At 43.7% G+C, this 26,666-nt stretch overlaps 1 protein-coding gene across 1 annotated transcript in view; it reads left to right on the top strand.

Moving 5' to 3' along the window:
* The window catches only part of cd276 (CD276 molecule), a 77,731-nt gene that overhangs the window by 14,541 nt on the left and 36,524 nt on the right, over nucleotides 1-26,666 (top strand). The window contains exons 3-4 of the mRNA XM_079554631.1: nucleotides 1,532-1,882; nucleotides 3,716-4,012. Coding sequence (XP_079410757.1) covers nucleotides 1,532-1,882; nucleotides 3,716-4,012 — 648 coding nt within the window. The remainder of the gene's footprint in view (nucleotides 1-1,531; nucleotides 1,883-3,715; nucleotides 4,013-26,666) is intronic.

Here is a 26,666-nt window from a genome sequence, read left to right as displayed (position 1 = left end):
AAGTGTTTACAGCAGCTGCGGCATATATTTCAAAAACACTGCATTGATCTGTTTCAAAGACATTCAAATTTACCCGGCGTCAGACTGTCACACCTGAAGTCAGAATAACAAAGTACAGATACTACCTGTTTTACCAGACCCAGGGCCAGATAGATGGAGTGCACTAATATTATTTATTGTCTGTTGTTAGGGAAATAGGCTACACATGGGTGAGGTTTGGCATTCGCAATGTAGAGAGAACTGAAAACAAATACATCACCTCTAGTTTCATGTGATGTCTTTGTTGTTTTGTTGATATAGTAGTAGTAACTTTCTGTACTGTTCTAGTTCTGGGAGAGTAGTCACATCACATACCAAGGAATTTGATACAACAAATCTTTAAAACTTAATCCCACTTGATTTGATTTCCTCAATCCAGAATATGCAGAACTTTAACATGGACACTTATTAGTATGTAATTTTCCCTCAGCAGAGTGTGTTGCTCATTAAACAAGCTAAAAAATAATTCATTAATTAAAGGTGCATTATGCAACTTTTTATGGGAAAAAAAAGTTATATATAGTATATATAGTATATATGTGCGTATTTGCCCTTGTAGTGACCCATCGGCTGTATGAGTGGTCAGTATGCCACCATTACTTTGGATCACGGAAGTCTCTACAACGCTCCAGGATCACTTGTTTTGTAGGTTTTCTGGCGAAAGGGTCCGTCAGCTGTGAAAACCTTCCAAAGAATTGATCCTGGATTGTCCTAGAGGCCTAGAGATCACTGTGACGGTAGTGTGGGCGGCACAGTAGCGTGGGCGGCACAGTAGTGCAGCAGTTAGCACTCTCGCTTCACAGCTAGAAGATCCTGGGTTTGATTCCCATTTAGACGGGGCTTTTCTCTGTGGAGTTTGCATGTGTTTCCTCCGGGTACTCCGGTTCAGGCCAGGATGAATGATGTGTGTGTGTGAATGCATGGAGGTGGTCAGAGGGATCGTTGGCGCAGATGTGTGCAGTCGCGACAGCACTTCTGTCAGCCTCCCCCAGGAGAGTATGGAGTGAATGTACAATTGCCTCATGTAAAGTGCTTTGTGACTTTGTCTGTGAAAGGCCCTATATAAATAAAGATCTTCTTCTAAAGGCGCCACGTTGACCACTCATACAGTCGCTGGGTCACTATAAGAGCAAATGCGCAAACATACTTTACTTTTTTTTCCCCACATAAAAAGCTGCATAATGCACCTTTAATAAAGATGTACTTATCTGATAGAGAATTATAGAGTTAATTCGGCCTTCACACATGCCTTGCAAACCTTATCATATTGTACTGTCAAATGGGGAACATTTGGGCGCCGACCTTCTACATGCTTTGTGGCTTAGTCAACACAGCACATTGTCTGTGAGTAGACTGTGTTGACTGTTCAAATGTCTCCAGGCCTGTAAGGCAACAAAGGTCTTCCATGTAAAACATCCAGACTGTGTCCTGTCTCTCCATCTCCATCTCCTTCGGACTCCTTTACCTAACATTATCGTTATGTTTCTTTTAGCTCTGATGGAAGTTCAAGTCCCAGATCAGCCGATGGTGGCCTTGTATGGTATGGACACCATGCTCAACTGCACCTTCAGCGCAGAAGGCCCCTACAACCTGTCTGACGTGAGCGTGTTCTGGCAGCTGACAGACACCAAGCGCAGCGTGCACGGCTTCAGTAATGGCCACGATCTGCTGGCGGACCAGGCCCCCAGGTTTGCCAACCGCACCCAGCTGTCCCCCCCACAGCTGCTCCAGAAGAGCGCCTCTCTAATGCTCCGGGACGTGGTGGTGGCCGACGAAGGCAGCTACACCTGCTTTGTCAGAGTGCGGGACTACGGCAGTGCGGCTCTCTTTCTCCAGGTGGCCTGTGAGTGTAAAAGCATTTTTGTTACACACACCTTAGAATCCCTATTTTAATTCTAATACAATTTACTATCTTGGTCCATTTCTAAAACAAGGCAAAATGTAACCAAATGCAAAGGTTTATTGTGCTGTTAAAACATTTTTTGTATAATATACCGTATACTTATAACCATAAAGCAATGTAATACTCAGGATTCCCCGTTCTTTTTTGCTAAATTATTGAGCAAAGGTAATTGTACTATCCAAGCACAAGTCGCTAAAACACTGCTGCTGTACGAGGCAGGGTGAAATTACTTTGAGGGTTATAAAACAAGAATTTATTAGGATCAATTTAGTTTACAGACCCACAATTTATTCTACTGTAAATTAATTGAATCTAATGTGGACACAGCCAATAACAGAATGCAATAAAAGTCTATTATACAGTAGATGGTAATTCAGGGTAATTTCTTCCCCCGAGGTATACGCAGGTGCTCATCAGTTTTCCCTGGGCGGCTGCTCTGTGTTTTAGTCAATAAAGGCTGATTGTGGTCTCTGTCATGGTCAGTATCTGCTGACTGTGATTATTAGCTGTTGTGTTACGACCAATCAGCCTTCACTAACAACCCTTCTACTGCCGTGCTAGACCGAGTGGCCTCCCGTCACTGCCAGAATTTAGGTGTTTGCATCTTATTAGAAAATGGGGATACAGATCTGTTTTTAAAGCCAACATGTTGTATATTTTTCATGGTTAGTAAAAGCATTACGCAGTGTTAATGATTTTTTTCGCCTTCCAGTCGGGGATTGGAAAATTCCAACAATGACAAATTGGCTCCATTTAATGCCATGGAATTATTTTTGCATTGTTTTAGCACACTTGACTGTCCACTTGGGTCAGTCATCTGGACAGTGGGGTAAATCATGATATGCTATACCTGTGTACATTGAGCTTTTCAAAAGGCAGCTTAGTCTTATTGCATTTCACCCGCTAGCCCCACCCTATTGTTTACTGCGCAATGATTGGTTGTGGGAATTCCAGACTGGTCCCTCTTCAGCACCTCTTTACTCTTGTGTTTTAGCTCTGGGGATTGAAGAGGCACAATTCAAGCCAAGCCTGGTTCACCCCTAACCTCCATCCTGCTATCCTTTTCTCGTCAGCACCGTCTGTCTCCCCCAGTGTATAGGTGGTTGGTTCTCTGGGCTGCCTACCAAGCCACACTATCTGTTCGCTGGGAGTGGCTTGTTGTATTGGCCCTCCTGAGATTGTGGTGTTAGAGTGTTTGGAACGCAGCATCAGGACATGCCACATATGCCGTCTGCGGCTCAGGGATCTTAAACACTATGTTATGCTAAGCTCTCTAAATATAATTAAGAATTTAATGGGAATCATGTCATGCAGGTCCCAGGGTGACCCTCAGTGCAGAGAATAAATCAGTATGGCTCTTCACTCTCCACTTGACTAAACAAGCGCAAGTGTACAGAGTAAGAGCGTTTTTGGTCAGACATAATAAAATAACTACCGGTACTAAATTTTGATTTTGATATGGTATATTTTTACAATAATTCTTCTTGGTGTACATCTAAATACGTTTTTGTATTCAGTTTTAAAGAATTCTGTACCATTTTGTATCAACGATTATACATTTACAGTCATTGAAAAATCAAACATGCTTAACTGAATAGAAACAAGTACATAAATACATGTATGGACCTGCATAGCAGTTACACACTGCTCCAGACAGATTTCTCCAGGGGCAATGAGAAATACACTGAAATGGAAAATTTACATTTATTTATTTGCGCAATAAAACACATTCAGGTAAACAAACACCAACATATTTGCATTTATATTTCCCAGCTCCCTACTCCCAACCAGTGGTGACTTTGGAGCCGGACTCCACGCCGCGGCCTGGCGATGAGGTAGCGCTGACCTGTGTGGCCTATGGTGGATATCCCCAGGCTAGTGTTATATGGCGAGACGAGGGCGGCCACAATCTGACTGATAATGTCACAACTTCACATGTGGCCAATGAACAAGGACTATTCAGCCTCACCAGCATTTTAACTGTGGTCCTGGAGCCCAGCAACATCTACAGCTGTCAGATTATCAATCCACTGCTCGGCGAGGAGGGCAAGGCCTTTGTCTCTATCTCAGGTGAGTGCGACGCCATTAATCTTCCGCACTATAAACAGCTTTCAAGCGCTCAGTCAGGGCCGTGCCTTTCACTCTGATGTGAAAATAAACAACTTAATATTCAATGACTTTGTGTTTGCAGCACAAACTAATCTTGTTCTTGTTCATGCATGACCCGAGCTTCTTATTAAAGTCTTGTATGCATTTGTTTAATCCACCTGCCAGTTGAATTTTCCGCTGTCAAAACTCAAGATTATCTTTGTCCTTGCGATATTAGAAACAGTATTCCAGCAAAGATATGGGGAATTCCTCAATTTGTAGTTTAATAAGCTTATGCATAGGCCATACATTTTATTGTGGATTGTTATTTTACATAGGTGAGTTGTTCTGACGGCGGTCAAAGCATACCTTTAACATAGGCTACTTAAAGGGATATTTCAGGATTTTTGACATAGGGCCTCATTTCCTAGTTATCCAGAGAATTGTTGATTTCTGGAGAGTTTTTGTTTTTTAATTCATGCAGTCCTTATATTTGAAGAGTTTAGTGGTGCTAGGCTAGTGCTAGGCTAGCGCATGTCTATGGTAGCTAGTAGCCTGCATTTAAAACCTCTTCAAAATCATCGGGGTATCCTCCAAACGTTGCCATATCTGATTTGCTTTGTGAATTCCAAGTGTAGTAATGCAGATCACTCCGCCGCTGCGTAGCTTACAACCAGGAATCTGATGCTGCTCAAATATAAGTTATTTTTAATGCAGAATAGTTGTATTTCAAAAATTATTCAGTCAACACAGACATTTATATCGGTCTGGTGTTGTAACTGATTTGCCTCAGGTGCACTGTGCTTGGGTCAAACTGTTTTTAATGCAGGCTACTAGTTACCAGACACGCGCTAGCCTAGCACTAGCCTAGCACCACTAAACTCTTCAAATAGAAGGACTGCATGAATTAAAATATATCTTCAGTAATAAACAACACTCTGGATAAATAGGAAATGAGGCCCTATGTCAAAAATCCTAAAATATCCCTTTAACATTACAGTAGACATGATTAGATTGTTGGTATTAGGGGTCTAATGTGTGTTATGGGTAATCATGATCATAATGAATTTTTAAAAATGTGAGTGCCTCCTGTGGTCAGGACTGAAAAGAAGATTCAGAATCTTTCTTGGTTAACTTTTTGCATAAAGGTGAAATAAATACATAAGTTGCTACGGCCCCGGATAAAGCGGAAGAAAATGGATGGATGGATGGATGGAAGTTGCTATTAAATGTTCTTAATTATTTAAAGTCAATTGGCAGGATTTAATTATACTATATATTTTTTCCAAATAAGATATCATAAAAAAAAAATCTGTTTCTTGCGTAAGCCTCCCTTTTACTCCCTTATCGACCATTGTATGATTTCTTTGTTCTGTAAAGTAAGTTGATGCGCAATTGCTCTCGAGTGTGTTTGGGTCTGAAATATTTACTAGGCCAACCCGTTTTAGAGGACATTCCAGAATTCTTTGGTGGAATGTGCCTATTTACTGTAAAAATGCAGCTGTGTGGATCTGGTTTATGGAAATTACAGGATCTGCGCATGAGAGAAGAGCAAGCAATTTATTTTACTAAGAAATAAACCAATTAAAACGCTCCACGATTTACAATTCAAGATGAGGCATTATTACTAAAAGACCATTTTAAAATGATTATGCAGTAAAGTAAACTTGAAACTAACTGAAAGACATTCATATTAGAATTGAAGGGTGAAGAATATTTACTCACCAGTTCATAGAAATGTCATTGTTGTTAATATCTATATATCGATATAGTATTAGTAGTATAGTATATTCCTGTCAAAACCCCTGAAATATAATGCCTTTATTTACATTATTTGGGGAATAAGACTAGCTTCCAAGAATCAAGTTAGAAAGGTGCTTTGCATTCAAGGTGTATTACAATTCTATCAATGACTTTTTACAATTAAAGTTTACTTCACTAAAATGCTTAAGTTTAACAACAAGACTGATTTTGTGATTGGGAGTCAAAGCATTTATGTGGAACCCTCGGGTTTAGCGTGCGCGCAAAATGTTGTGTCTTTTTGTCAGCTCAAATGACAAATACAAAAACATTATTGTTTGTTATTGTCACAAGATTAATATGGCACACATGCCCCTTCTGCTTTACCCCACGTTAAGCTCATAGAGAGCACTGTGTAAGGTGGACCAAGGCTGGCTGTCTAATAGGAGCAGTACTGTGTGAAATGGCTCATAAATAAGCAGAGGTGGTCCCAGCCCGCTCTCCCCTGGCCTGGTCGGTACCGCATCCAGGGTCCTTGGAGGTGGAGGTCGAGGCAGAGGTCAGAGAGAGCTGCTCTACTGGGCTGGGAAATGACTGTGCTGTCTGGAAACGGGACGCTCGATTGGCAGGGCAGGCTGGCTGACGGTGGCCACTCTAACTGTTTGGGTTTTTCTAAACACCTCTGATAAGCAGTTGGGAGAATGTTCAAGAAGTGGAAATAAACGTAATAGGTGGAGACTCTGAAATGACAGTAAAAGAGCAGTTTGAAAGTAGTCCAGATGGGCAGCATGGTGGCACAGTGGTTAGGTCCCGGGTTCGATTCCCTCCTGGACGGGGCCTTTCTGTGTGGCGTTTGCATGTTCTCCCCGTGTCTGTGTAGGTTTCCTCCGGTTTCCACTAAAAACATGTACAATTGGGAGGAATGGGTTTGAGAGTGTGGGACAACGGTTGCAAATTAGCCCATTGCTACAATCCGGCGTGGTGTGTTCATTAAAGGGACTATATGGAGTTTAAAAATGGTAAAATTATCTAATTTGCTCCCCCTAAATGTTCCCACAATGTCCTAAGGTGTAGACTGAGCTTCTAAAATCCTGCACTGTCACTCAGAAAGGTGTTACTTCGGGTCTGAAGTGCCGTCATGCACGAGCTTAATATAGAAGGTGCATTTACACGTATGACCTGAGGTGGCAGTAGTGAGTAAAAAATGGCTAACTTGCATCTAGCCCCGTTAACATGCACTGTCCCAACCAAATAAACCAATAAATAAAAATAGAATAGATTCAACGTTTCTGCATTTAATACGCTACTATATCAGGTGGAGATGCTATGGAGATAATGGCTGTATTACTTTTTGTCACATTTTGTCTTCTTAATATCCCCTTTGCAAATGACATGTCAGACAATCGTTATTTTAAACCAATGCTGATAGAGTCATTTTCAGATGGTAATGGAGATGGATATGGATTATGATTTTCCCCACAAAACATGCGCGATGAGAGAACAACTTTCCCCTCGTTGAACTTTCTAGACTAAAGAGACTAAAGAGACTAAAGACATACTATGCAACAAGGTGGTTAAGCCTTTAAAGGTTATTAACCTTGCGGCTGAATTTTTGTAATGATCATGAGGAAAGACCAAAATATAATGTGTTACAGTAGGACATATAGGCACTTTTCAAGGTCAAAATAGAGAAAACACAACAGACAGTTGTTTTCAAAATAAAAATAGAATGCACAACTAAGATGTACATAATTGTAAGTGAACATACAGAAAGACTGGGGCTACTTTGTACGGCAGTGATATAAGGAGACTGAAAATGTATTTTGTGTTTGTTTACAACAGCTGTGCTTCACAGCTTCTGTAATTAATTTTGACCTAGCAGAACTCCTCTGTTAGAGTGCTGAGCTGCTTTCTGTATACTCTTCTAATCACTCCATGCAATACTTCAGCAGTGAAGAATTTAGCATTAAGGCTAGTGAAACCAGCTCAGAGTTTTAAGAGTGAGGAAAGACACAGGGAAGAATACGTGCAAATGTGTGAGAGGAGGGAGTAAACGAGAGCGTTCAAATTTGACACCCTTTCAGTCTCTGATTGAAAAATTATAATAGTAATACAAATCTCCCCTGGGCAGAAGCAAAGTTTGACAAGGTTAATTTTGAGAAAATGAACCCTTTACCACACAGAGCAAAGAGCATGGTGAGTTGGAATAAGCTACATTTAGAATAACTACAGAGCAGCCATTTTTAATCTGGCGGAAGTCCTTTGTAATCACCACCTTGAGACTGCCTCCTACTGTGAGAAAGAATTTATGACTGAAGTAGTTGTACGTTTTAGCCAAGTGACCAGGCCTGGGAACACCTGGTACTAATAAAGACTCTGATGGAGGAAAAAGCGGCTTCAATTATCAAATGAACCGTGGGCATGTTACTGTACCCAGCCGGCATGTCCCGCCACACACTGCTGGTGTACCACTCCTACACCCCTCCACTTTGTTCCCCTTTGAAAGAATAATGTTTTAGACTTTGCTGGATGAAGCCTGTATATCCTATCATTCTTTACTGATCCACCGCTGAATGTGCAGCTTTAGCTTTTGTAGCAGAGCAGCGTGATTGCTTCACTGTGTTGGTGATGACTGTGTTTCAATGGCTGTCACCAGCCCCTCTCAGAACCTCCACCACTGCCTGCCTTCCTGCCTGCTCTCAGTGAGGATGGTGCCATTTCCCCATGACTCTGCTGGCACTGCACTTCCAGTAAGCACTGTGTGGATGGAGATAGATGGAGTGGGCAAAGACAGAAGATGAGGCTGGCAGATAGAGTCGAAGGCCTGAGGAGGCAGAGGAACAGATGACAGAGAGCAAGATGAAAAAGGAAGTGTTTGCTGAGCTCGAAGATGTTTTATGGTAGATAGACTTAGTAATTATCCTGTTGGGTATTTACAAGTCAGTGCAGTTAGCACATCCAGCAACTACAGGCCTCGGTAGTTTGTATGTTGCTCTACAGTCAAGGGTCTCAATCAGGGTCTATTCTCACCACCCCATGATCAATGATCATGCTTTGCATTGTTACAATACAAAAATAACATTTTATCTTCATAATTCACTTTGTATGTCATTTCATTTTAAATGTAAAATAGGGATATTTTATTTGTGCCAGATAATCCTCCTTATAGATATTTCAAGAGATACTAAGTCATTTTAAGTCACTACTATGTTTTATGTAATGAAAATAATTCACAGGGCTAGACTTTTTTCACTCAGCATTTTTAAACCACCCAAATCTGTCAATCTGTCACAATTTGATGTTTGGCCTTACTTATTAAACATATAAAAAACATTGTTATCCTCAGCCATAGGGCTAAGCAAAAACTGTTGTTCTTTATCTCAAAGTTTGAAGCTCTCTCATTATAAACTCTTATACTGTACAAAGTAACTCCTATCAAAATACTCTATCACTCAGTTGAGGTTAGATGCTTTCCAAATAACATGCTTGCTGCTGGCGTCAATAACAAGCTGCAGTGCCATTCCTTGTTCTTCACTGAACAAGATCTCGTTTATATGCAATTAAGTTAGCCTTTGGAGAAGAAGAAAACAGCAGTATAAATGAATGCGTCGTCACTGGAGCGGCAAGCAGGCAACTTCCCCGACGGAGCTTTGTATTAATTAGCGTCCAGTAAAAACGGCTTCTCCTTCTTCTTACTCCTAATGCTGAATGCGTGTGAATGTCTTATCGGGAAACCAGCCAGGGGAAAACAACCAAATAGACAGATGATGTAATGTGCGCTGTCTCAAATAAATTCAGGTAGGCAGCAATGCCATTATTGTAAGCATATTATTCCCTATCAGGATCACTCACTTCGGCCATTGCTGCTGTCAGGAGAGATTTGAATGTTCTCGAGCCTAAACGTTATGCTCTATTTTAAGAGTGTTGTGCTCTGAATACAGATGTTTTGGCAGGTTAGATGAGGACGAACCTTCTGTATCTATTATCACATAGCCATATTGTTTTCTTCTGAGTTGGACATGTGCATTGTTACAGGCAAGTCTGACTAAATCAACCGTCATGCTTCTTGTTGCTAAACAATACTTAGACATCTTAATTCCTGTCCACAGCTTGCGCAAATCCATCTCAGGCTGTCCTCCTTCGCCTTCCCTTTTTAGGACACTGTATTTATAGCAGCAGTAAAGGCACAAAAGTGCCTCTATTGTAATTCATTGCGTTCATTTTGATTTGGACTCACAGAAAGTACCATCACCAGCGCTGCTGTGGCCCAACAGTGAACACAGCTAATGCTAAATCCTGTAAGAGCAATTGGTTTGGGGAGCCTGGCGTCAGTCCTGGCTCAGTGATATGAAATCATATTAGTCGCAGCGGTTGTGAGAATAGCCTCTAACAAAGGCCTGGGCACACCTTCAAGTTCGCCCGTTTAATTATTCACACTATTTATTTGTTGTTTAAAGCCTTACACCTGATAACGGCATGAGTTATTGTCCCACAAAAGGGTGTTTGCAACCTCAGTAAATTGCTTTGTTTTGTGCATGCAACAGTTCAAATTGGTAGCTGGCTGTAGACAAAAGCATTGTCAGGCAGTATTATGCCTTTTCAATTAGAACTTGTTAAGAGATTGTGCTTTATCTCTAAATAGGAAGCTTTTTTCTTCGAAAGGGCCACAAAGTAATTGATTAACACGTGTGAAATAGCAGTAAAGGACAAAGAGGCTGGTGAGGTCCCTAAAGCTAAGTGTATGACTGGGCCTTTTTCTTACTTTAATTTAACAATTAACAATTGTACATATTATCATTAGTTCGTGTTTTTATTCTTCTTTTGAAAGCAGTTTGGATCTACCACTGGAGATAGAAAGTGTTCAGAATTTGTAAGTATTAGAAGTAAAAGTTATAGGAATTTTTTAAACATTTAAAAGACTTTCAAGATGAAATGGAATACCGTACATTGTTTTATAACTGGAAGAATAACATGATTTTTTCCCCCCATTTACTATACATGATCAATGATGTTTCTTATCTGTTTATGATTAAAGCTTTCCACATTTTCTTGTTTTCTGTTCAGTTTCAATGGATATTATCATGCTGTCTTTGACTCACATCTCCTTCAACCTACATTATTATCTGTAGACATACTCATCCCACCAAGAGCTCCCAGCTTATTACAGACCAACCATGAGGAAACATACTGACTCCTCTTACCTTATTAATATTGTCAAGTGCTTAATTCCATCAGCGCAGTAAGTGCATCTCTCTGTGCTGACAGCTCAGTGACCCAAAGTACCACCAGACTCTGTCATATCAGTAATGCTTCTGTCTCCCAGCTCTTCAGCCATTTTCCAGACAGATAAAGACTGATGTCATGCACAAAGTCCAGTCGTTTGCCTCATGCTCTTGTTACTGAGTTAATCCAAATAAAACCACAGTGAATCATAGCACAAGCTAATCTTACCAACTAAGTCTGTCCGCTCGCACTTGGAATAATAAATTTTCCTGTCTGTCTTATTGAAGAAAAATAATAAATCCACCACTATAGAATACAATTCTTTACACATCTTTTTTATGGAGTGGATGTTCTAAATTTCTCAAAACATTAAAGAAATCCATTCAGAAGTGTTGTGGACAGCAGATGTAAATTAGAAAAAGGTTTACTGGTACAATTCATTAATTTGCCAATTTTACTGCATATAAATGCGGATAATTTTTTTTTTCTCTCATTCCGTTAATGCAAGAAGGCAATAGTTAAGAGAGCAATATCAACTGCATGTACACAATAGGGCTGAGGGTGGGACTTGGAGAGCTCAGCCTTCTGACTCCCTGGAGGATGAAGCTGTCATTCAGTCAGTTGGACCTGTCACTGATCGAGACTCTGCAGTCTTCTCCCTGAGGCAGGACTTTAAAGGCTGTGAGGTGTGTGCGGTATCTGAGATAACCCTGTCCACTCTGCTGGTGGACGGCCAATCAAATGGGCCCTGTCCAGTCTTACACAGTCACTGAGAAAAGCTTTGTCCATCATAACAAAACACCCCCAAAACATTTGGACGCACAATGACACCACAATTCACAAGAAAAAAGAAAGGAAAAAAAAGACACAAAACAATAATAATAATAATAATAATAATAATAATAATAATAATAATAATAATAATAATAATTATTATTATTATTATTATTATTATTATTATTATTATTATTATTATTATTATTATTATTATTATTATTATTATTATTATTATAGATAGACCTTTATTGTCCCACAGGGGGAAATTTGTTTTCACAGCCGTCACAGAGACACACACAAAAGACACAAAAGACAAGCCAAAGACAGTAACAGCACACTACGCAAAAGAGAATATGCGGGGGGGGGGGGCGGGAATTACAGGTCGTTCAATGCGGCTATGGCGGAGGGGACAAAACTTTTCCTGAAGCGTACCCGCTCCCCCCGCGGAGTTTATTATTAGGCCCGAGCAACGGACACGCAGTGTCCCGCGAGGGACTCATTAAAACCGTTAACGGGGGACGAAAACGCAAGAATTCACGTAGCAAACGTGAACCGATATGCAAGTAACAGGGGTCAAAACGTAGTGCTCCGCAAGCTCTAATTTTGGGTGGGGTTCGCGAGAGAGAATAATAAAAGTTGGCTCTGTGGCGCCCCCTCAAACAGGCAGTTTACATTGACCCAATGGAAGAGCGGTCGAAAAAAAAATCATCGTACAAAAGTGACATTGGCCAGGGACATAGACCACGTCAGGACATGTCAAAAATGATATTATGACCCCGCCCTAAATGCTACAGGAAGTCGGCCATCTTGGCCCGAACCTCAAACCTTCAAAATTGTATCTCTTGAACGTCTGGCCCCTGATCCCCGAGTTTTCAATGGAAAGCCTCCAATTTTGGCCAACATGTCCCCAACCCATGTGGCTTTCAAAATCATCAACTACATTTTTTTTAAACTATTGGGCGTGGTCATGACAAGGCCGCAACTGAGAGGCCATTTTCAGCAAATTTCAAAGCCTCATATCTTTCACAGACTTGGCCGGATTGGAACGGACCCAATCCGGCGCACGTGCACATTCCCCACCTGGACCTAATGGTGGGCACACGCAGCCACTATCGCCAAAAATGACTCACTGGCGCCCCCTCAAAGTTTTGACTTTAAAAATTCATATAAAAAAAACGGGATGGTATGGAGGTGTGGAAAAAATCATACAGACCTTGTCTGTGATGGGGAACAACATATCAAAGGCACGGCTCTCTGAGTAATGTCTTTGTGGGAGATAAATAATGGCCGAAAAATCGTTTCCATTATTATTATTATTATTATTACGTCTTTAATCTCGATTTTGACCCCCTGAACATTAACGAAAAGTCAATTTTATTTGACCAAATGATCAAAGTTGGTGTAAAATTTACTATTTTCAAGTCCGCGAAAGAAAGTGCCCAACGGCGCCCCCTGTGCACATTACATGGACGGGAAAAAATTAGTTTCACGAAAGTGAAAACAAAGTTCATATTCTGATTCTCCATGTCACACTGATCAAAAAAGTCAATCACAACATGCCTCTATCTCGCTTTATTCTTTTATAATTAGGCCCGAGCAACGGACACGCAGTGTCCCGCGAGGGACTCATTAAAACCGTTAACGGGGGACGAAAACGCAAGAATTCACGTAGCAAACGTGAACCGATATGCAAGTAACAGGGGTCAAAACGTAGTGCTCCGCAAGCTCTAATTTTGGGTGGGGTTCGCGAGAGAGAATAATAAAAGTTGGCTCTGTGGCGCCCCCTCAAACAGGCAGTTTACATTGACCCAATGGAAGAGCGGTCGAAAAAAAAATCATCGTACAAAAGTGACATTGGCCAGGGACATAGACCACGTCAGGACATGTCAAAAATGATATTATGACCCCGCCCTAAATGCTACAGGAAGTCGGCCATCTTGGCCCGAACCTCAAACCTTCAAAATTGTATCTCTTGAACTTCTGGCCCCTGATCCCCGAGTTTTCAATGGAAAGCCTCCAATTTTGGCCAACATGTCCCCAACCCATGTGGCTTTCAAAATCATCAACTACATTTTTTTTAAACTATTGGGCGTGGTCATGACAAGGCCGCAACTGAGAGGCCATTTTCAGCAAATTTCAAAGCCTCATATCTTTCACAGACTTGGCCGGATTGGAACGGACCCAATCCGGCGCACGTGCACATTCCCCACCTGGACCTAATGGTGGGCACACGCAGCCACTATCGCCAAAAATGACTCACTGGCGCCCCCTCAAAGTTTTGACTTTAAAAATTCATATAAAAAAAACGGGATGGTATGGAGGTGTGGAAAAAATCATACAGACCTTGTCTGTGATGGGGAACAACATATCAAAGGCACGGCTCTCTGAGTAATGTCTTTGTGGGAGATAAATAATGGCCGAAAAATCGTTTCCATTATTATTAGGCCCGAGCAACGGACACGCAGTGTCCCGCGAGGGACTAATTAAAACCGTTAACGGGGGACGAAAACGCAAGAATTCACGTAGCAAACGTGAACCGATATGCAAGTAACAGGGGTCAAAACGTAGTGCTCCGCAAGGTCTAATTTTGGGTGGGGTTCGCGAGAGAAAATAATAAAAGATGGCTCAGTGGCGCCCCCTCAAGCACGCAGTTTACATTGAGTCAATGAGAGCCCGGTCGCAAAAAAAATCATCGTACAAAAGTGACATTGGCCAGGGACATAGACCACGTCAGGACATGTCAAAAATGATATTATGACCCCGCCCTAAATGCTACAGGAAGTCGGCCATCTTGGCCCGAACCTCAAACCTTCAAAATCGTACCTCTTGAACTTCTGGCCCCTGATCCTCGAGTTTTCTATGGAAAGCCTCCAATTTTGGCCAACATGTCCCCAACCCATGTGGCTTTCAAAATCATCAAGTCAAATTTTGTTCCATTATTGGGCGTGGTCATGACAAGGCCGCAACTGAGAGGCCATTTTCAGCAAATTTCAAAGCCTCATATCTTTCACAGACTCGGCCGGATTGGAAAGGACCCAATCCGGCGCGCGTGCACATTCCCCACCTGGACCTAATGGTGTGCACACGCAGCCGCCATCGCCAAAAATGACCCACTGGCGCCCCCTCAAAGTTTTGACTTTAAAAATTCGTATAAAAAAAACGGGATGGCATGGAAGTGTGGAAAAAATCATACAGACCTTGTCAGTGATGGGGAACAACATATCAAAGCCACGGCTCTCTGAGTAATGTCTTTGTGGGAGAGAAATAATAGCCGAAAAATCATTTCCATTATTAGGCCCGAGCGGCCTGCAGGGCTCGGGCCTATTGTAATTGTACGGCAGTGCGCGGAGCGCACTGAAGAAAGACGTGCGCGTAGCGCACGTCCCGAAAAGAGCGCGCAGCGCTCAAGAAACGGAGCGCGGAGCGCTCCCCATGCATTAGACAGTAATGGGGGGACTCCCGGCACCACGCCCTGTCCGGTGAAATAGGCGTGTGCCGCGAAAGCGGCACATTTGTAACTGCTCGTGTGAAAAAAGGTGAAAAATCCAGTGAAGGCGCAACATTGACAAGAAAGTAGTCGATGACGACCATGGCCACTTCCCAATGCCCAAAACACTACTAGAGTGACTCAGGGCATCGAGGCCTATCCAATGATATAGGTGTTTGCCGCGAAAGCGGCATATTTGTTGTTGCTCGCAAAAAAATCTGAAAAAAAAACGCATTAAGAAATATTGACAAAGAAGTGGTAAAATACGAGCGCAACGCGCTCGTATTTGACAATGAACCTCACGGGTGGGTTACTGGACGTGAGACCTTTCCGACGATATAAATATGGGCCGCCGCAGGCGGCGCTATATTGTTATTGTAAGAGTTTTTCTTATTCTTATTAGGCCCGAGCGGCCTGGCAGGGCTCGGGCCTATTGTAATTGTACGGCAGTGCGCAGAGCGCACTGAAGAAAGACGTGCGCGTAGCGCACGTCCCGAAAAGAGCGCGCAGCGCTCAAGAAACAGAGCGCGGAGCGCTCCCCATGCATTAGACAGTAATGGGGGGACTCCCGGCACCACGCCCTGTCCGGTGAAATAGGCGTGTGCCGCGAAAGCGGCACATTTGTAACTGCTCGTGTGAAAAAAGGTGAAAAATCCAGGCAAGCCGCAACATTGACAAGAAAGTAGTCGATGACGAGCGCAACGCGCTCGTCATCGACCATGGCCACTCCCCAATGCCCAAAACACTACTAGAGTGACTCAGGGCATTGAGGCCTATCCAATGATATAGGTGTTTGCCGCGAAAGCGGCATATTTTTAGTTGCTCGCACAAAAATCTGAAAAAAAAAACGCATTAAGAAATATTGACAAAGAAGTGGTCAAATACGAGCGCAACGCGCTCGTATTTGACAATGAACCTCACGGGTGGGTTACTGGACGTGAGACCTTTCCGACGATATAAATATGGGCCGCCGCAGGCGGCGCTATATTGTTATTGTAAGGGTTTTTCTTATTAGGCCCGAGCGGCCTGGCAGGGCTCGGGCCTATTGTAATTGTACGGCAGTGCGCGGAGCGCACTGAAGAAAGACGTGCGCGTAGCGCACGTCCCGAAAAGAGCGCGCAGCGCTCAAGAAACAGAGCGCGGAGCGCTCCCCATGCATTAGACAGTAATGGGGGGACTCCCGGCACCACGCCCTGTCCGGTGAAATAGGCGTGTGCCGCGAAAGCGGCACATTTGTAACTGCTCGTGTGAAAAAAGGTGAAAAATCCAGGCAAGGCGCAACATTGACAAGAAAGTAGTCGATGACGAGCGCAACGCGCTCGTCATCGACCATGGCCACTTCCCAATGCCCAAAACACTACTAGAGTGACTCAGGGCATTAAGGCCTATCCAATGATATAGGTGTTTGCCGCGAAAGCGGCATATTTGTTGTTGCTCGCATAAAAATCTGAAAAAAAAACGCATTAAGAAATATTGACAAAGAAGTGGTAAAATACGAGCGCAACGCGCTCGTATTTGACAATGAACCTCACGGGTGGGTTACTGGACGTGAGACCTTTCCGACGATATAAATATGGGCCGCCGGAGGCGGCGCTATATTGTTATTGTAAGGGTTTTTCTTATTATTATTATTATTATTATTATTTTTTTTCTTCTCCCCCCCCGGAGGCCGTTTCGGCCACTTCCCACTGATGAAAAGTCCTGAATTTTTGCCCAAAATTCAATTAGGTGAAAAAAAAAACTTTCACATCTCCAAAATGCAAAAATTCAAAAAAATGGCGCGTCAGCGCCCCCTGGAAAAACGACGTTAACATTGCGGCCTATGGCCAGACCCCCCAAAATCCCGAAAACCCTGAAAATTTTAGTTCGTCTTAGACGAAAAAAATTCGGCACAGTGATTGGTCGCATGAAGCCAGAAAAAAAGACATATTACGCGGTTGCTAGGCAACCATCTGTATGGCGGCCATATTGGCCAGAAGAGCGACCTGGCGCCGAAGGCGCCTTTTCGTGCCCTTGCATTTGAACGAACTCGTCCTAGGGCGTTGAACGCAGCGACCCCTCGGTCGCTCCAGATCATCTACACATGTGGGGCATTAAAAGTTATTAAAAACTTTCTAATAGGATTTCCGGTTTTGTCATGGCAACGCCATGAATTTGGCGTTCGTTTTCGGCGTTCGCCGTCGCCTTCGAAGAGTCATAACTCGCACATACTTTGGCCGATTTTAGTGAAACTTGAATCGTTGGTCGAGTCGTCGGCCCCGGATGTTTTGATATGGGAATTTTGAAAATGGGCGCAATAGCGCCCCCTGCAGAGCACCGAATAAAAATGAATGGGGAAAAAAAGTAAACTTTGTCGTAGACAAAAAAAAATTGGCACACACATCCGTCACGTGACCTCGATCAAAAAGTAAATTATGGCCACGCCCATTTTCCCACCGTGTTGCCATGGCAACGACCCGAAATAAAGTTTGGCGTAGCCAAACCAAAATTGGTACACACCTTCGTCATGACCTTCCGAACAAAAAAGTACATTACGTGGTTGCTAGGCAACCAACAGGAGGTCGGCCATTTTGGGAAATATTGCGTGATCTGGCGCCGAAGGCGCATTTCTTGCCTTTGCTCTTTTATAAACTCAACCGAGGGTGGCAGGGACGGCATAACCCCGTAGGGCGCGGCAGCGCCCCCCGGTTATTGCGGTGGCGTGCGACGGCGTGCGCCAACCGGCCAACGCTGCTCGCGAGGGCCTCTAAATGCCGCTTGCGGCTTTAATTCTTATTATTATTTTTCTTCTCCCCCCCCGGAGGCCGTTTCGGCCACTTCCCACCGACGAAAAGTCCTGAATTTTTGCCCAAAATTCAATTAGGTGAAAAAAAAAACCTTCACATCTCCAAATTTCAAAAATTCAAAAAAATGGCGCGTCAGCGCCCCCTGGAAAAACAGCGTTAACATTGCGGCCTATGGCCAGACCCCCCAAAATCCCGAAAACCCCGAAAATTTTAGTTCGTCGTAGACGGAAAAAATTCGGCACAGTGATTGGTCACATGGAACCAAACAAAAAAAGATATTACGCGGTTGCTAGGCAACCAACCATATGGCGGCCATCTTGGCCAGAAGAGCGACCTGGCGCCGAAGGCGCCTTTTCGTGCCCTCGCATTTGAACGAACTCGTCCTAGGGCGTTGAACGCAGCGACTCCCCGGTCGCTCCAGATCATCTACACATGTGGGGCATTAAAAGTTATTAAAAACTTTCTAATAGGATTTCCGGTTTTGTCATGGCAACGCCATGAATTTGGCGTTCGTTTTCGGCGTTCGCCGTCGCTTTCGAAGAGTCATAACTCGCACATACTTTGGCCGATTTTACTGAAACTTGAATCGTTGGTCGAGTCGTCGGCCCCGGATGTTGTGATATAGGAATTTTGAAAATGGGCGCGATAGCGCCCCCTGCAGAGCACCAAATAAAAATGAATGGGGAAAAAAAGTAAACTTTGTCGTAGACAAAAAAAATTTGGCACAGACATCCGTCACGTGACCTCGATCAAAAAGTAAATTATGGCCACGCCCATTTTCCCACCGTGTTGCCATGGCAATGACCCAAAACAAAGTTTGGCGTAGCCAAGCCAAAATTGGTACACACCTTCGTCATGACCGTCCGAACAAAAAAGTACATTACGTGGTTGCTAGGCAACCCACACAAAGTCGGCCATTTTGGGAAATATTGCGCAATCTGGCGCCGAAGGCGCCGTTTCTTCCCTTTGCTCTTTTATAAACTCGACCGAGGGTGGCAGCGTCATTTTAACAACGTAGGGCGCGGCAGCGCCCCCCGGTTGTTGCGGTGGCGTGTGACGGCGTGCGCCAACCGGCCAACGCCGCTCGCGAGGGCCTCTAAATGCCGCTTGCGGCTTTCATTCTTATTATTATTATTTTTCATCTATCCGTGTTTTTTTGGAATAACTCGACGAGTCGTCGACGAAAACTCACCATTTTTTGCCCAAAATTAAAAATCCCGGCGATACACAGTGTCAATGAATCCCAATAAAAAATGTTGAAAAATGGCGCGTCAGCGCCCCCTGGAAAATCAGGATTACATTGCGCCTATGGAGAGACTCGAAAATTTAAGTTCGGCGTTTTTGCACAAAATTCAATTAGGTGAAAAAAAAAACTTTCACATCTCCAAATTTCAAAAATTGAAAAAAATGGCGCGTCAGCGCCCCCTGGAAAAACCACGTTAACATTGCGGCCTATGGCCAGACCCCCCAAAATCCCGAAAACCCCGAAAATTTTAGTTCGTCGTAGACGAAAAAAATTCGGCACAGTGATTGGTCACATGGAACCAAAAAAAAAACCATATTACGCGGTTGCTAGGCAACCATCTGTATGGCGGCCATCTTGGCCAGAAGAGCGACCTGGCGCCGAAGGCGCCTTTTCGTGCCCTCGCATTTGAACGAACTTGTCCTAGGGCGTTGAACGCAGCGACTCCCCGGTCGCTCCAGATCATCTACACATGTGGGGCATTAAAAGTTATTAAAAACTTTCTAATAGGATTTCCGGTTTTGTCATGGCAACGCCATGAATTTGGCGTTCGTTTTCGGCGTTCGCCGTCACTTTCGAAGAGTCATAACTCGCACATACTTTGGCCGATTTTAGTGAAACTTGAATCGTTGGTCGAGTCGTCGGCCCCGGATGTTTTGATATGGGAATTTTGAAAATGGGCGTGATAGCGCCCCCTGCAGAGCACCGAATAAAAATGAATGGAGAAAAAAAGTAAACTTTGTCGTAGACAAATAAATTTTGGCACAGACATCCATCACGTGACCCCGATCAAAAAGTAAATTATGGCCACGCCCATTTTCCCACCATGTTGCCATGGCAACGACCCGATGTCAAGTTTGGCGTAGCCAAACCAAAATTGGTACACACCTTCGTCGTGACTTTCCGAACAAAAAAGTATATTACGTGGTTGCTAGGCAACCCACACAAAGTCGGCCATTTTGGGAAATATCGCGTGATCTGGCGCCGAAGGCGCATTTCTTGCCTTTGCTCTTTTATAAACTCAACAGAGGGTGGCAGCGATAGCAAAACCACGTATGGCGTGTTAGCGCCCCCCGGTTATTGCGGTGGCGTGCGACGGCGTGCGCCAACCGGCCAACGCTGCTCGCGAGGGCCTCTAAATGCCGCTTGCGGCTTTAATTATTATTAGGCCCGAGCGGCCTGGCAGGGCTCGGGCCTATTGTAATTGTACGGCAGTGCGCGGAGCGCACTGAAGAAAGACGTGCGCGTAGCGCACGTCCCGAAAAGAGCGCGCAGCGCTCAAGAAACAGAGCGCGGAGCGCTCCCCATGCATCTGACAGTAATAGGGGGGACCCCGGCACCACGCCCTGTCCGGTGAAATTGGCGTGTGCCGCGAAAGCGGCACATTTGTAACTGCTCGTGTGAAAAAAGGTGAAAAATCCAGTGAAGGCGCAACATTGACAAGAAAGCAGTCGATGACGAGCGCAACGCAACGCAATGCCCAAAACACTACTAGAGTGACTCAGGGCATCGAGGCCTATCCAATGATATAGGTGTTTGCCGCGAAAGCGGCATATTTGTTGTTGCTCGCAAAAAAATATGAAAAAAAAACACATTAAGAAATATTGACAAAGAAGTGGTAAAATACGAGCGCAACGCGCTCGTATTTGACAATGAACCTCACGGGTGGGTTACTGGACGTGAGACCTTTCCGACGATATAAATATGGGCCGCCGGAGGCGGCGCTATATTGTTATTGTAAGGGTTTTTCTTATTAGGCCCGAGCGGCCTGGCAGGGCTCGGGCCTATTGTAATTGTACGGCAGTGCGCAGAGCGCACTGAAGAAAGACGTGCGCGTAGCGCACGTCCCGAAAAGAGCGCGCAGTGCTCAAGAAACAGAGCGCGGAGCGCTCCCCATGCATTAGACAGTAATGGGGGGACTCCCGGCACCACGCCCTGTCCGGTGAAATAGGCGTGTGCCGCGAAAGCGGCACATTTGTAACTGCTCGTGTGAAAAAAGGTGAAAAATCCAGTGAAGGCGCAACATTGACAAGAAAGTAGTCGATGACGAGCGCAACGCGCTCGTCATCGACCATGGCCACTTCCCAGTGCCCAAAACACTACTAGAGTGACTCAGGGCATTAAGGCCTATCCAATGATATAGGTGTTTGCCGCGAAAGCGGCATATTTGTTGTTGCTCGCACAAAAATCTGAAAAAAAAACGCATTAAGAAATATTGACAAAGAAGTGGTAAAATACGAGCGCAACGCGCTCGTATTTGACAATGAACCTCACGGGTGGGTTACTGGACGTGAGACCTTTCCGACGATATAAATATGGGCCGCCGGAGGCGGCGCTATATTGTTATTGTAAGAGTTTTTCTTATTCTTATTCTTATTATTATTATTATTATTATTTTTCATCTATCCGTGTTTTTTTGGAATAACTCGACGAGTCGTCGATGAAAACTCACCATTTTTTGCCCAAAATTAAAAATCCCGGCGATACACAGTGTCAAAAAGTCCCATTAAAAAATGTCGAAAAATGGCGCGTCAGCGCCCCCTGTAAAATCAGGATTACATTGCGCCTATGGAGAGACCCGAAAACTTAAGTTCGTCGTAGACGAAAAAAATTTGGCACAGTGATTGGTCACATGGAACCAAAAAAAAAAACATATTACGCGGTTGCTAGGCAACCAACAGTATGGCGGCCATATTGGCCAGAAGAGCGACCTGGCGCCAAAGGCGCCTTTTCGTGCCCTCGCATTTGAACGAACTCGTCCTAGGGCGTTGAACGCAGCGACTCCCCGGTCGCTCCAGATCATCTACACATGTGGGGCATTAAAAGTTATTAAAAAGTTTCTAATAGAATTTCCGGTTTTGTCATGGCAACGCCATGAATTTGGCGTTCGTTTTCGGCGTTCGCCATCGCCTTCGAAGAGTCATAACTCGCACATACTGTGGCCGATTTTAGTGAAACTTGAATCGTTGGTTGAGTCGTCGGCCCCGGATGTTTTGATATAGGAATTTTGAAAATGGGCGCGATAGCGCCCCCTGCAGAGCACCGAATAAAAATGAATGGAGAAAAAAAGTAAACTTTGTCGTAGACAAACAAAATTTGGCACAGACGTCCGTCACGTGACCCCGATCAAAAAGTAAATTATGGCCACGCCCATTTTCCCACCGTGTTGCCATGGCAACGACCCGAAATAAAGTTTGGCGTAGCCAAACCAAAATTGGTACACACGTGCTTCGTGACTGTCCGAACAAAAAAGTACATTACGCGGTTGCTAGGCAACCCACACAAAGTCGGCCATTTTGGGAAACATCGCGTGAGCTGGCACCAAAGGCGCATTTCTTACCTTTGCTCTTTTATAAACTCGACCGAGGGTGGCAGCGACAGCTGAATCACGTAGGGCGCGGCAGCGCCCCCCGGTTGTTGCGGTGGCGTGCGACGGCGTGCGCCAACCGGCCAACGCTGCTCGCGAGGGCCTCTAAATGCCGCTTGCGGCTTTAATTATTATTATTTTTCCTCTCCCCCAGAAATCCACTTTCCCACCGACGAAAAGTCCTGAATTTTTGCCCAAAATTCAATTAGGTGAAAAAAAAAACCTCCACATCTCCAAATTTCAAAAATTCAAAAAAATGGCGCGTCAGCGCCCCCTGGAAAAACGACGTTAACATTGCGGCCTATGGCCAGACCCCCCAAAATCCCGAAAACCCCGAAAATTTTAGTTCGTCGTAGACGAAAAAAATTCGGCACAGTGATTGGTCACATGGAACCAAAAAAAAAAAGATATTACGCGGTTGCTAGGCAACCATCTGTATGGCGGCCATCTTGGCCAGAAGAGCGACCTGGCGCCGAAGGCGCCTTTTCGTGCCCTCGCATTTGAACGAACTCGTCCTAGGACGTTGAACGCAGCGACTCCCCGGTCGCTCCAGATCATCTACACATGTGGGGCATTAAAAGTTATTAAAAACTTTCTAATAGGATTTCCGGTTTTGTCATGGCAACGCCATGAATTTGGCGTTCGTTTTCGGCGTTCGCCGTCACCTTCGAAGAGTCATAACTCGCACAAACTGCGGCCGATTTTACCGTAACTTGAATCATTGGTCGAGTCGTCGGCCCCGGAGGTTTTGATATGGGAATTTTGCAAATGGGCGCGATAGCGCCCCCTGCAGAGCACCAAATAAAAATGAATGGAGAAAAAAAGTAAACTTTGTCGTAGACAAAAAAAATTTGGCACAGACATCCATCACGTGACCCCGATCAAAAAATAAATTATGGCCACGCCCATTTCCCCACCGTGTTGCCATGGCAACGACCCGAAATAAAGTTTGGCGTAGCCAAACCAAAATTGGTACACACCTTCGTCAGGACTTACCGAACAAAAAAGTACATTACATGGTTGCTAGGCAACCCACACAAATTCGGCCATTTTGGGAAATATCGCGTGATCTGGCGCCGAAGGCGCATTTCTTGCCTTTGCTCTTTTATAAACTCGACCAAGGGTGGTAGCGTTATTTTAACCACGTAGGGCGCGGCAGCGCCCCCCGGTTGTTGCGGTGGCGTGCGACGGCGTGCGCCAACCGGCCAACGCTGCTCGCGAGGGCCTCTAAATGCCGCTTGCGGCTTTAATTATTATTATTATTATTACTATGCCCTTTTTTAGAAGATAATGTAATGTTTTGTACCCACACCTCCACAACGAATAGATGTCAGAGTGAGTGAGTGAAATGTAGTAGACAGTTGACATAGGTTAAAAGCTAGATAAAATAGGACAAACAAATGTTGGTTTCAAGGTCTTCAGGCACCAGAGCAGACTGAATGCACTTCATAGTGTATCCCCCTCCTCACCATCACTCTGAATACTGTTTACTCAGTCCAAATGAAAAACAGATACAGTTATTATGAAGCCATTTGGTTCATGAAGCAACTGGTCAGTTTGATGATTACATGTTAACAGGAATTATTGTTATTAGCATGAAATTGTTGTGTCAAATATTAACCATAAAAATACAAGGTACATAAACATATTTGGAAAAAATCTGGCACCTTCCTCTGTTTGCTCTCTTCTCTCACAGGATGGCTGCCATAAAGCCACACAATGTTGGCACCTCCTAAGTACTAAATGACATGCCTTCTAATTTGCAAAGCCTCATTTGATTAGAAGTTTTCTAACTGGTACAGCGGTGAGTCTGGATTTTTCCAGGCAAAGCTTTGCTTCGGCTGCGGGTTAGAGCTATAGCTGACCTGACCATAAGCTGATTCGAAGAGGAAACTTTTGAGCCTAGTCTTAAATGTAGAGACTGCTCTGCTTCTTTAACGTGAGATTCCATAAAACTAGACATTATTTATTTTTAACTTATGTTGCCTATAAGCCCCATGTATTGATCCAGCTGAGTTCTTAATGGCAATTATAAAGATGACTCAGTGCTTAAAAGCCTGGAATGTCCATTATTTTTGAGCACTTATTGAATATTGAGACTCTCTGCTTGCTTTCAGACCTATGCCTTTATTACATAGCATAAGAGACATAGCAACATTTCGAAGAGCAAATTCTACTCTTTACAGATTGTACTTCCCATTGTTAAACACGGAAAACACAATGTTGTATTTTTTAAGCGAGATACATAATTTTGTAGTGATTGTTGAGAGCATGCTTTGGACTTCAAATTGGGCTGACCTTCTCCCAAGTTTCCTCACGCAACTTTAGTCCAACTACTTTGAGAATATTCACCCCTCTCACCAGTAACCACCAAAGACTGCAGCAAAGGAAAATGAGAAATGCTGTTTTATAATGAGAGCCCAAGGCAAAGACATACAGAGACATGTCTTTTAAAAAATCTGTCATTATATATTCTCCAAGTAATACTGGAGCAGGAGCAGCATACTAAAGATCTGGGCTTTGAAGGTGTCTGGGCAGCCCTTTAATGATTGGTAGAGGAGTTCCACTGCTTTGTGTTAAGTTAAGCATACAAGCATTTTGTTTTCCCTCTTTGGACAGCTTGTCAACACCTGAATATATCTGTGCTTTGACAACAAAGTGGCACAAATATTGTGTAAATTATTCAACTGCTCTTAGACAGATAAACACAAGTTCAAAACCAGTTAAAAATCTGGGTTTGTTTTTGGCTTAAATACTGAAGTGAGAAGTTTAGGGAGGCCATGGTCATGTTTTTGTGTAATTTTTCTCCCCACTTTCTCTCTCCTCACTGCAGTGATGCAATATTGAAGTTTCAGTATGCAATATATGTACTTGGAAAAAACTTTCAAAGCACACTTTTTGGCTGAACAAACTAAAACAAAAGAACAAAATCTGAGATTGCCACACCATTTCAGTTCAAACTGTGCTGGACTGATTGTAATACTTAACAGGACATGCCATTGCAGCAATGTTTTGTTTTTCCCTAATCACATTCTCGCACACAACTTCTGTTTCGTCTATAGGGCATCTAATTTATTCAAATAGGGGCTCAATCCTGAAATAGCCTCTAAAAAGCTCAATCAAGTTTAAGCTTTCTTGGCAGAACAAATGCATGCAGTTTGCCCTAAACAGCACCTTAATAGCAGTTTGTCCTTGCCACTCCACTCCTGGGTCTTTTACTCGGCATTATCAACCAGACAGATACTCTCTTTGCATCTGATAGCTGTCACTAGTAATTTTGTCGTACACATTCTCAGAATCTCACTGGCAGCTCTTGTTTTAAAGCTAATTAAGCCTGTAGACAACACTGCGTAGTAAACTGATTACTCTGATGTGGCTCTGCCTGCAATTGCAATGTGAGGAATAAACAAAACTCTTTGTTACCCACCTTTGGATAATGAAGATTATAATGGCTATGCCTTACATCTGGAATTATTAGGCGGGAGGCATGACAGGCCAGTGGTTAGTGTTCCCACTTCAGAACAAGAACGTCATGGGTTTGAAGTCGGCACGGTGGCACAGCATTTAGTGCTCGTGCTTCACTCCTAGACAACAGACAAGGTCTTTCTGTGTGGAGATTGCATGTTCTTCCTGTGTCTGCATAGCTGTCCTTCAGGTACTATGGCTTCCCCTACCACACAAAACATGCACAATCGTTGAATTCACCAGCCAGGTGATACTGACCATCAAACTGACTCCACATATGGACATGGGTCACTGCCCTGCAGCCGCCCACTGCTTCTTACGGGTTGCCCCTTGTGGCAGGATGAGTGAAATGCAGAGGACAAATTTCACTACGGGGACAATAAAGTGTACCTTAAGTAACTGGCAAAAGAGATTCTTAATCTCAAATTTCCTGGTTAAACAAATAAAGGTAAAATTAGCTCATAAAGGTGCTGTCTAGATTGATTAAAATATCACCACAAGGAGTCCTCAACATTTCCTATTAACAGCATTTTTCAAATTCAAGCTCT

The sequence above is a fragment of the Gobius niger genome (assembly GCF_951799975.1).
Source record: "Gobius niger genome assembly, chromosome: 4".
NCBI lineage: Eukaryota > Metazoa > Chordata > Actinopteri > Gobiiformes > Gobiidae > Gobius > Gobius niger.
The sequence above is the reverse complement of the archived record's forward strand: the minus strand, read 5'-3'. Positions and strand labels throughout refer to the sequence as shown.